Source organism: Muscardinus avellanarius (genome assembly GCF_963383645.1).
Source record: "Muscardinus avellanarius genome assembly, chromosome: 4".
Lineage (NCBI taxonomy): Eukaryota > Metazoa > Chordata > Mammalia > Rodentia > Gliridae > Muscardinus > Muscardinus avellanarius.
In genome coordinates, this window is record NC_137789.1 from 127,049,497 (window position 1) to 127,061,579 (window position 12,083).

A 12,083-nucleotide genomic window follows, 5' to 3' on the forward strand; every position below is an offset into this window, starting at 1 on the left:
ATACATATATATATATATATATATATATATATATATATATATATATATATATATACACATATATATCACATTTATGGATGGGGGTGAAGCCCAGCAGAATGTTTACTGAGCATGTGTGAGGCCCTGGGTTCAATCTCTAACACTGCAAACCAGAAAATGACATGTATACAAACCCTCTAAAACTGTCTTAGTGATGATAACCTACTAGTCCTTTCAAAACACACACTAGATAATATCATTTCCCTGCCTAAAACTTTTCAGAGATGCCCTGCTGTTCTTCAGCTCAGGCCGGCCTTTGCACAGGCCGTTCTTGCCTGGAATTCTCTCAACACCCCCCCCCCTTTTTATTTTTTACTCCTCCTTACCTTGGAGCTCAGCTCCATCATTGCTTCCTCAGGAAATTTCCCCTGACTTCCTTGACTAGGTCAGGTCCCTTTGCAAGACAGCACCCTGGGGTGCAATTTGAAGTTGATTTGGATGAGAGCATGGTTGCCATGAATAGACAGAGCATGCTGCTTCTGCTCACGCAGGCATCCTGGCTGTCCGCTGAGCAGACAACGCTGCCCAGGCTCTGGGTGCACACTGGGGTCTCTAGCTTCTCGGAGCTCCCAGTCCTCCAGGCCAAATAGACAATAATCAGATATGAGAATGAACATGACCACCACTGCCTACCGCTCACAGAGCATTCCGAGAGCTAAACGGAGCAATTGCAGCCGGGTGCAGTGGCGCACCCCTGTATGTAATCTCAGTACTTGGGAGGCTGAGACAGGAGGAGTCTAGGTTCTAGCTCAGCCTCAGCAACTTGGTGAGATCCTGATTAAAAGTAAAAGAATAAAATAAAAAATAAAAGGGCTGGGAGTGTATCTTGGAGGTAGAATGACCCTGGATTTAATTTCCAGTTTAAAAAAAAAAAAGTGATGGAGTTAGCATGGGTTGTGGTCAGCTTCTAGAAGGAAAAAGTGGATAAGCTTATGTCCTAATAGCATATTTGCTCAAACAATCCTTTTAATTCTTTTGGTCTAAGAAGTGGGAGGAGAAACAACCATGGCTGACATCGGACATCCCAGGCAGGCTGTGCCAGCGTGAAGCACGGCTGCCCTGCACTCTCCTCTTCCTCCCTCCTAAGGGTCCTCTCACCCTCTTGGACTGGACGACCCCACCCCAAGGCCAGGGCCTCTTGATTTTCGCTTCTTTAAATGTATTTCCTTTTCCAAGGGTACATCTTTTTTCCCCATTTACGCCATTTACGCCTACCATTTTCACCGAATTTTCACAATAATAGCAGAACAGCTATCCTAGCATCCCCATCTCACAGACTGTAAAGTCAGCCAACTTCCCAGGAGAACTGGGATGGGCAAAGCCAGGTTTCTTAATCCGGTGCCTCCCCACCGCATCACAGCCTACTGGGCTGAGCCAGGCCTTTTTCAAAGCCCCAGGAAGCCGAAGTTGGCTGCCTCCTGCTGGCAGGGAATCCCTTCCAGGATTCTGATGCTACCGCCAAAGAAGAGGGGGTGTCAGAAGCGAGGACTTGGGGAGGGGGGTTATTCACAGAGGGACTCTGCGTCTGTCCCCCATCCCCACCCCTGCTGTGGAAAGAGACTAGATTATGCGGGGGGGGGGGTGGAAATCAATAACTCACGACAGTCCATCAGTGTCAAAAAAGTATTTACTCACGTCCATCCCCCCAGAGTCCCGTTCCCCATATGTTCCTATTGGTCTTTTAACGATGCCATCAGCCAGGTGGCCGGTGTTAGCCCAATGCTGCAGAAAGAGTTTCATTTAAGTTCATCCCCCCCTCCACCCAACCCCCCAGCCAGGGCTGGCTCTGAAGCTAGTTTCTCTGGCTAGGTTGTTCGCTCCATGAAAAGCCAATTCCCAGAGGTTCCCGAGATTGCCGACGTCCTATGCGAGATGACTGCTCCCACCCTCCCGCCCACCCACCCACTAATAAGACATAATGCCGCCCTATTTTTGGTAACAATTAAAGGGCCTCCCGGTGAAAGCAGAAAGCTGTTTATTTTCTGTTACATCACTTCACTTTGCCTTCGAAGGCTGGTCTGCGCTCAGTGTTTGCTGGTGATGCAAGTCAGCTCTTCCTCCAGCAGTTGGATTGCTCTCCTCTCACAGTACCTCACAGGTCTCTTTTCCCCAAGCGCTGCTGGAGCGAGGAGCAGCTCACGAATCAGCCGCAGGTCCCCGTCTTGGAAAGCAGAGATACAGAGGCAGAGGAAAAGGGTGGTCTCCCGAGTGATCTGTTCTTAGAGCAAGACAAATCACCGTGTGAATTCCAGAAGCCCTGTTCATGTGTGGGGCTATTTTTTCGGCTGCATGGAATCAGAAAGAAGCCAAAGGATGGGAAATGCCTACATCCCCCTGAAAAGAATTGCTTATTTCCTGTGTCTCTTATCTGCGCTTTTGCTGACCGAAGGGAAGAAACCAGGGAAGCCAAAATGCCCTGCCGTGTGTACTTGTACCAAAGATAATGCTCTATGCGAGAATGCCAGATCCATCCCACGCTCCGTGCCTCCTGATGTTATCTCATTGTAAGGCCCGTAAGCGTTTTGATATCTAATTTATGATTTTAAAAATTCCAACCGGTGTATTTGGGGCTTTGTATGTCTTGGTAGAAGGGCATGGAAAGAGAGGTTCCTCCTGCATGCTTGGCCTTTTGACAGTGCTAACATTTCGCTGCATTTAGAATTCCTGATTATTTTTTTTTCTTATTATTAGCTGCTACTGAACAAGCTTAGGTATCCCCTCCCCGCATCTGAGCCCTGAACATTATTATTATGAGAAACCTGTAGCAGATTCCTTTCTCTCTTACTTCATCTGGGAAGGAAGAGTATCCTACTTCATAAAATACTGTCAGAATCGTGCCTGTTCTGCTAAACCGGATTAACATAAGGTTTGTTCTGTGTGTGTGTGTGTCCCTTTGTGTGTGTCTGTCTGTTTTTGTGTGTGTGTGTTTTGTTTTCTTTCAGATCCTTTGTGAGATCTGGTTTTACTGAAATCTCAGAAGGGAGCTTTTTATTCACACCATCGCTGCAGCTCTTGTGAGAAATATTTATATCCTGACTATTTTTAATATGGCATATATTTGGATAAGCCTTCTAGTAAAACGAGCTCGATATTGATTTTGTTGCATGTGATGATATTTCTGAAGAGAAAGAGCATGTCAGTAAAGTGAGGGGTAGAGGGTTTGCTTGCAACTTTATACCCACCGTGCAGGTTGATTCTTGCAATGGGAAATTTTCTCGCCTGTAATGTTGTCCACTTCAGTGGCTATTTATGAAGTAGTTGGAATGTTGCAATAAGTATCCCAATTCCATTCCACTATTTTACTTTCATTTTTAACTTGGGAACTTTGGTTATTCTGCCCCAGAGTTTTCGCATTTGTCAATACAGAACCCAGCATAACATATGCACTCAAGATGTTGTCTCTCGGGGATCTGGGGCAGGCTACTACTCTGATTTACCATGTGTAGGGGGGGGAAATCCTTGATTCTTTCTAGGTAATTCCTTAAAATGTCAATTCTCGAGAGACTGCTTTCTAACCTCATCTAATTTATTACCAGCCCCCTTACAAGGAGGGAAAGAAAATATTAATATTGGATATTGCAAAGGATTATTCCTCGCTGTATGTTTTGAGTTGTCCGCAAGGGAGCCACATATTCAGTCTGTCCTTAAGAATATTCAAAAAAAATATTTGTCTAAGAAACAGAACTCTTTACAGGCATAACGTAACATGTATAATTTGTTCTGATGTTTAATGTTCGGCAATTGGAGTTCTAGTTCTTAGACCAGCATCCCGTGGGGGTCAGGGGTCTCCCGGTGCTCTGGTATCAGGCAGCATGCTTGCAATGGTAGCTAGAGGGCTTCAAGGGAGAATTAGTCAATTGTCAATCTGCTGAGTTTGGGGTATCTTAAATGCGTGATTTAGGACCCGAGTTTTTTTGCTTGTTTTAGGTTTTTTGTTTTTGTTTTTGTTTTTGGTTTGTTGTCTTGCTTTACTTAGCCATATTAACTGTTTGAGATTATATATACATAGGTAAACACCGCATAGAATTGAAATTGGAGACCCATGTGTGTTTAAACTTGTCCCACCACTCTCTAGCACCATGTAGTCTTTTTTTTTTTTTTTTTTTTTTTTTTTTTTTGGTAGTATTGGGAATTGGATCCATGGGCGTTCGGTGCTTTTTTTTTTCTTCTTTTCTTTAAAACAGGGTCTTGCTAGGTTGCTGAGAGTATCATTATACTGCTAAGGCTGTCCTTGTACCTGTAATCCTCTAGTCTCAGTCCCCTAACTACTGGTGTTACAGGCATATACCACCGTGCCTGGGGCTGGACATGCAGTCTTGTGCAAATTACTGGATCTCACTCAGCCTCAGTCTCTCCGTCTGTAAAATGGAGTTGATACACCAACTTTGAAAGGTTATCAGAGACAAATAAGATTTAAGTAGGTGGAGTCTTGGCATAGGACATAGCAAATGCTTTCATGCTTTATAAATATTTTTATTTTGCATAAATCTAAAAGCCATTCAATCTACTGGCTTGTCTTATGAAATCCCCACACTGGTTTGACTCATTGAATTTACAAACTTGATCAGGTGTTTTGACATTATGTAACAATGTTGGCTAAAGTCTTTCCTCTGGCTACTGTCTTTGAGTGGTTAACAATTAAGTAGATTATTCCTTAGGGGGTTATCTGCTCGATTGATGGCCAGCAGTGTGATTAGGGCAAGTGTTAACATATCAAACAAATTCAAAATAGATTGACTTAGCACAGAAAGGGGCAAGGTCCCTAATGCTGAGACCCTTCCCTAAGAGAAGAATTTGCTGTGTCTGAGAAAGTGATAAATCACGTTTAGGTTGCCCATTGGTTAAATAAGTAAATGGCTCATTTAAGAAGCATCCTCTTGGCATGCTAAGGCACCTCCTTCACCCTAGGATAGTTCCATGGATCCGTCCTTAAAATTCAAGAAGTCTCAGTCACACCACTGCCCATATTCTGACACACTGGAGGGGCCTTAGCTGTGACACGGAAAGCCTGAACGAGTCAACCTAATCAGCTGCCACCTCCCCACTGTTTTTGTTGGGTGGAACCAGCCACGACAAGCACAGATGCCGGACAGTGTTATAGAAATAGTTACCGGCTGCTGCAGGGTAATGTGATTACACGTATTTAGAAGCACGGAGAGAAGCCAAGACACTGGTTTTAAATAGCCCACGCGGAGTGTGTGCCATGCCCCTACGCCCCATGCTCTGAGTTCCTATGGAACATTCCAGCCCTTCTTTCTAAAAGCAGTTCAGGTTTCAGAAACGACAGAAGGGCGAGGGATGGTGCCCTGGACCTGCTCGGCTATCACACACGTGGGCCCATTTCTACCCGGTGCACTTTGCCATGCTGACCTCATGCAAAGCTCCCCAGGCTCAGAGTTGACTTCTAGCGGTGGCCGGTGGGATCCAAGGACTGCATTCTCCCTCCTTTCTGCCCACTGCCCTCCGTTTCATCCTCTTCTCAAGAAAAGGTTGAATAAGCTCATTTTCATTGAGTAGGAAACAAATAATAAGCACCAAATGTGAACTGTACCCATTCATGACAATTGTTGGAACGTGTGGATCACAGCCAGAAAGGGTCCTTATGTGGGACGGGACTACCCGGTGCCCCAAAAGCCCCGTGGGCTGCCACTGGAACAGGAAGACCTGGCGGGGAGCTGCTGGACCAGGCCCAGTTCCCACCAGTCATTGTTTAGGATTGGCATAAATTGTAATGGCATTTGTGACCATGGATCCCCAAACGCACCAGACCATGGAATCCTGTGAAGAGATACATTTTTAGCCTGGTGTGGTGACTTGCTCCTCTAATCCTAGTACTTGGGAGACTGAGACAGGACGGTCACACAGGTTTGAGTCCAGCATGTGGTAACTTAATGAGACCTTGTTTCAAAATTAAATTTTTTTTTTTTTTTTTTTTGGTGGTACTGGGGTTCCTGGAAGCCCTTCTACCTCCAGGCTACACTCTCAGACCTATTTTTACATTTTTATTTGGAAACAGGGTCTCCTAAGCCAGCGCGCACGGCTGGCTTCAAACCTGTGCGATCCTCCTGTCTCTGCCTCCCAAGCGCGGGGATTACAAGCGTGCGCCACCACGCCCAGCTCAAAATTAAAAAATTTTTAAAAGAGCTTAAGATATATCTCAGAGGTATGCACCCTCCACCCCCCACCCCGGGTTCAATCCTCTGTAGCACAAAAAATTTTTTTAAAAAAGAGATAAAATTCAGAATTCATTGTGCTTGGTTGACGTTCAAAGGCAGTTGATTGCCTACTCTGTTATCGGAAAGGAAAAAGCAGTGTCCCGTTCCTTTTATCCATCTTAACAACTGATAAGATTGTTATGGTCCCGATGCTTTTTTAGATCTTCTGTAGGAGGAATGAAATGTCAGCTTGGGGTACTGAGGAAATAAGACTCAGTGCCTCAAATTACATGGGGAAAGATCTTGGTAAGCCATAGCTGACAGTTTGCACTGGAGAATAGGAAAAACAAAAACCCATACTGTGAAGAAAGTAAAGAATAAAAATAATCTGATAAAAATTCATCACACTAGTTGTACAAAACACTTAAAATTATTTTCATTTATATATTTTTTAATTTAAAAAATCCCAATACAAGAAACCTTTCCCAAGCAAATGCATTTCCTTATTTATGTTTTTCACGGGGCCAGTTTTGAAACATAACCAATGAGAAGGATTATGCGTTTTAGTTTGCTCTTAGAGATGGAGTGGTACTTTTCGTGAATGCAATTTAGAGAAATGTGTTTTCACACATTTCAGCCCTGTTCCTTCTCAAAACAGACTGAAGTCCCCAAGGATGCAAGCTCACGACAGAAATAAGATTTAAATTTACAGGCATCAAATGTGGCCACATCGCCATTCATTTATAACATATTTGAATGAAATAAGCCCCTGCATCTCCTAAGAGCATTCTCTTTCCAGGGAGTGAATCTCAGGGTTAGTTTTAGTACCATATTTTTTAAACTATAAGAATTCAATATAGCTATGGCCAGAAAAAATATTCTATTTATTCCAATAAGATTTGGTCTTGTTTGAAATGCAGGTTGATCTTTCTTGGGGGAAAGTAGCATTATTTCTTAAAATTCACCCACAACTAATACATAAGCACATAGTCTACAAGAAATTAAAAACCACAAGTAAGGCTGGTGTGGTAGTGCACGCCTGTAATCTCGGTACTTGGGAGGCTGAGACAGGAGGACTGCAGGTTCTAAGCTAGCCTCGGCAACTTAGTGAGGCTCTCAACAACCTAGCAAAACTTTGTTTTCAAATAAAAATAAAATGAAATAGGGCTGGGAGTGTAACTTGGAGGTAAAATGCTTTTGATTTCAATCCCCAGAAACACACACACACACACATGCACGTGTGCGCGCACACACACACACACGCACACACACACACACACACACACACTACTTCTCTTTTACTAGCAGTAGAAAGCCTTGATCATTTTTTACACTCTCTCTTATTTTGGTACATCCTATCTGATTTCACATGGACTAAAGGGGTAGAGGTCTGGAAAGTGAACTGAACCCCCAAAATGCAAAGATAGATTTATTTATGAAGTTATTACTTCAAACTTCTTCAGCACAGAGTTCCAGAACGTCATGGTAAAGCATTCGACCTCTGCTGAGAGCTGCCTCTTGAACTTCTCTCCTTTTCCCCACCCTGATTTCACATTTGGCCTCTTAAGCTCTTAGTGTGACTAAGAGAGTCCTAGTCAGGATGGTGGTGGGGGCTTTATACCATCAGCTACGAGGCCAACACAGTGTCCCTGGTGAGCTGGCAACGTGGCAAGTAGCCAAGAACATGGGTCCAGCTTAGCTGAGTTTTAATATCTGTGTGTACAAAATGGGGAATAACCACAGTTCCTATTGCACAGAATTACAGTCAGGATTAAACAAAGCAACACATGGACAATACAGTTCCCGTAACTCCATAAACATTAGCTTTTATTAAAGTAGCTGAAAGGTACTTTCGTTTGAACTACCATAACATTAGATTAGTGTCTGATTGTATACCCTGAGTTTGCCAACAGTCTCAGCTTTAAAGTTTTGTGCTTCTACATACAGGTCTCTATCAGACCTTGCTAAGAAATCTTCCCTTCAAATACTTCTTACAGTAAACACAAGCTATTGACAAAAAAAAAAAAAAAAAAAAAGTAATAACCGGGCGTGGCAGTGCATGCTTCTAATCGCAGTACTTGGGAGGCTGAGACGGGAGGACCCAGGTTCGGGTCCTCAGCTACTTAGTGAGGCCCTTGCAACTCAGTGAGACCCTGTTTCAAAATAAAGAATAAAAAAAAAGGCTGGAATATAGCTCAGAGGTAGAATGCCCCTGGGTTCCATCCCCAGTACTGGAAAAAAAAAAAAAAAAAGATTGTAATCCTCTCACTTTTTCCTCATGAATAAAATAACTGGCACCATATTTTGTAAAAACATGGCCTATTTTGTACAGCTAGTCTTTAGATGAATGGTCCTCTGCTGGAGTGGGAAGAGGCCTGAACCTGAAGTCAGGACACATGGGAAGAGGCCTGAACCTGAAGTCAGGACACATGGGTTTAAATTCCAGTTTGGCCACTAATGGGCTGTGCAACCTTTGGTGGGTCATATAATATCACTGGGCCTTGGCTTTTATATGCATAAAATACCAGATGGAATAAATTATGGTTTTCAAACTCAAATGCTAATGGGTTTGGGGGTGGTAAAATAAAAAAAGAAAGAAGCTGGGTATGATACAACAGGGATTAGTGGTGACTGAGGTAAACCAGAGCAGATAGATTGTATCTAAAAATGGCATCCTGGGCTCCAGCTGATTATTGCTGATGAGAATATGGTACAGAGACAGGAGACCATGATCTTTTGAATTTCCAGGAGAAGGCAGAACTGAGTAAGCAGATTATTTTATTTTTGTAGTACTAAAGATTGAACTCAGGGGCACTGCACTTCCAAACTACACCCCCAGCCCTTTTTACTTTTTGTTTTGAAACAGGGTCTCACTAGATTGGTGAGAGTTTCACCAAGTTTCCGTGGCTGGTCTTGAACTTGTGATCCTCTTGTCTCAGTACTGGGATTATAGGCATGCTCCACAATGCCCAGTTTTTGTTTTGTTTTGTTTTGTTTACTAGGCATTGAACCCAGGGACATTCTACCTCTGAACTGCAACCCCAGTACTTTTTTATTTCTTATCTTGAAACAGGTTCTTGCTCTGTTGCTGAAGGTCTTGCTAAGTTTCTAAGGCTGGCCTTGAACCCGTGACCCTCTTGTCTCAGCCTCCTAAGTACTAGGATTACAGATGTCACCACCATGCCCAGCTAGGAGCAGATTTTTAAGCAGGATAAAGACCAAACAATGCATCAATTGACATTTGGGGAACTTTACATGCTATTATATCTAAGTTCTCTTCCTATCTTAAAATTCTATTGTGTCATTTTATTCTACAGAGTTACTTTAATATAATATAAAATTAGCTTGTTAAAGAGGACAAAAATTATTATACTGATCCTAACAAATCAGTAAATTAGATTGGTAATTGAAAAGGCCTCATAATATAGAATTGGCTGTTTTAAGATTATTGATAAAATAATAAGGTAGTTTTCAATCTCTTACAGTCCAAAAGGACCTTCCTAGGTCCTTGCTATGGTGGCTCATGATAAAAACAAAGTCAGTACCCTTCATGGGGCAAGAATTGGAAAGGAATTGCTTGGACCATTTACAAAGCAAGATGGCAGGTGTTTGCCTGTGTAAAATGGAATTTAAAAGCAATGAATCTCAAAACAAAGCTAGGCCGGATGTGGTGATGCATGCCTGTAATTCCAGTACTGGGAGACTGAGACAGGAAAGATCACAAGTTCAAGGCCAGCCTCAGGAACTTAAAAAGACCCTATTTCAAAATAAAAAAATAAAAAGGACTAGGGGTATAGGGGTTCAATCCCAAGTACCAAACAATCAAACAAACAAATAACCAGACAATCCGGGCATGATGGCGCACGCTTATAATTTCAGCATTCAGGAGGCTGAGACTAGAGGATGGTGGTTGGTAGTTCCCAGACAGCCTCAGCTACTTAGCGAGGCCCTTCGCAACTTAGTGCAACCCTGTTTCAAACATAAAAAGACTAAAAAATAGGGCTGGGGATGTAGGTTGGAGGTACAATGCCTCTAAGTTCCATCCCCATTACCACACACAAAAAAACAAAAACAAAAACAAAAAGAGACAAATTAAAATGTATGCATAGAAATAACTCTCAGCTTACAAAGCATTCCTTGTGAAGAGCCATAGGCTCTTCCCAACTGTGTTTCTATGTCTAGAATCTCTGTATCCTTCTTTGAGAACTATCTCTGCTGCCGATTTACAAGCCATGGCAATAAGACCAGGCAAGGTTTGCCTAGGGACACTGGTCATTTTGTATTTTATTTATCTCATTTTTTATTTCATCGACACAATACCTTTTGAAGTGTGTATGATTATCCCCGGTTTACAGATGAAACACTGAGTCCTGGGACTAGGCAGACTCAATGTCGTCTCCTCACGAGTAGCAGCGTGGAGTTCAAACCATTGTCCTCGCTTTTAACTACGCCTATTTCCTCCTGAGTGTGAACTAGCGTGCTTGACTCTGCATAGTTTCATTCCCCAAATCAAGTCCCCTCTCAAAGGGTCAGCCATGGTCATTGACAGAGGGTATTCAGGGGAATGTGTCCTGGTTCCTAGAGGCAATGACTAAAAAGGGGTTTCAAAAGCCCTTTGAAAGAGCGGCAGCGTTGCTGGCAAGAACATCTGGTTTCCCTGGGCTTCAAATCTCATTTATATGTGTAAACTCTGGTCTCCTTGCTTAAGAAAAGAGAGAGAGAGAGAGAGAACAAGAAACAGACAGACAGAAAGAAAAGAGAAAAAGAAAAAGAGCTTATTTGCTTTAAAATTACACCTTAGACCAGTGTCCTCTAAACGTGTGCCCAGGGGAACAACTTTCCTGAAAGAATAGCGTTCTATGCTCAGATAAATGAGGGAAGCTGCACTTTCAATACCCCCTTGGCTACTCACCATGCACCTTAGTACAGAAAAACCTCTGGAATTATTCAGAGTGATTTCAGTTTTCTTAATATACTATCGGTTCTATGAAAGATACTTTGAAAATGCACACGTGTGATATTCTTCATACCTCGCCTTGTTCTAGAAAGGCTGGACACCCAAGCATAGGCGGATAGAAAGAATTCCATCCTCATGGACACATTAAACCATCTGTCTCTTGAAGGAACAACTTGGTCCAGTTTTGTTGGTGCGGATTCACTGACGTGATACCCAGGTGTCAGGCCTCAACTCTGGGCTACCACCTTGTCGAGCAGCATGGCACACACCTCTCCTTCAGGGACCTCCCAGGAGATGCTCTGTCTTGGGGAATAATTAGATGATCTTTTGCAGCTCACTCGACAGGGAACAAAAATACATCTATGCTTAAATTACACGCTCACTGTGTTTAGTTGAAGCAAGTTTCCTTGTAAGTATTTCCTAAGTGGAAACCAGCCTTGACCTGGTTATGTGCCGTAGACTATTAATTTTGTGTTAGAGTTCAATGATCCAAGGATTCCATTGTCAAAAAAATGGAGAACCTGCATACATTTAATTCCTTTTCTAAGAGACTCCGTTGACTCAAGGACAGAAAAGACCTGCGTAGTTCAGAACCCTCACTAGCTTCTTCAACCCACTCTTCCTAAACCTATCTGCCATGTTTTCTTCTTTAAACTTCTCACCCCTCGAAGATCATGTATTCAGAGAACACATTCTGGGAAATTCAGGCTAGGCTGTTCCGAGTTTGCAGCAGATACTGGGCAAGAGCTGAGGTAACTAAAATGAGAAGGCTGCTCATGGCCATTAAGCAGCCCCGATGGAAAGAGCCCGCGGAGCCTGTGATCCCAGGCTGCCACATAAGAATTGAGCCCAAGGGCATTCTACCTCTGAGCTATACCCCAGTCCTGTTTTATTTTATTTTACTTTATTTTATTAAAATGGGGTCTCATTAA

General features: G+C 42.9%; 1 protein-coding gene across 3 annotated transcripts in view; it reads left to right on the forward strand.

The window, feature by feature from the left end:
• Positions 1-2,079: 2,079 nt before the first annotated feature.
• LGI1 (leucine rich glioma inactivated 1) overlaps positions 2,080-12,083 on the forward strand; it is a gene marked incomplete at both ends in the record, with an annotated part of 40,535 nt that continues 30,531 nt past the window's right edge. For 2 of the 3 annotated variants that reach the window (XM_080693787.1, XM_080693788.1), the window contains 2 exons: positions 2,329-2,543; positions 2,982-3,053. In XM_080693787.1, coding sequence (XP_080549913.1) covers positions 2,329-2,543; positions 2,982-3,053 — 287 coding nt within the window. Of the gene's footprint in view, positions 2,544-2,981; positions 3,054-12,083 lie in introns of all 3 variants that reach the window. The other variant, XM_080693786.1, reaches the window with a different exon arrangement.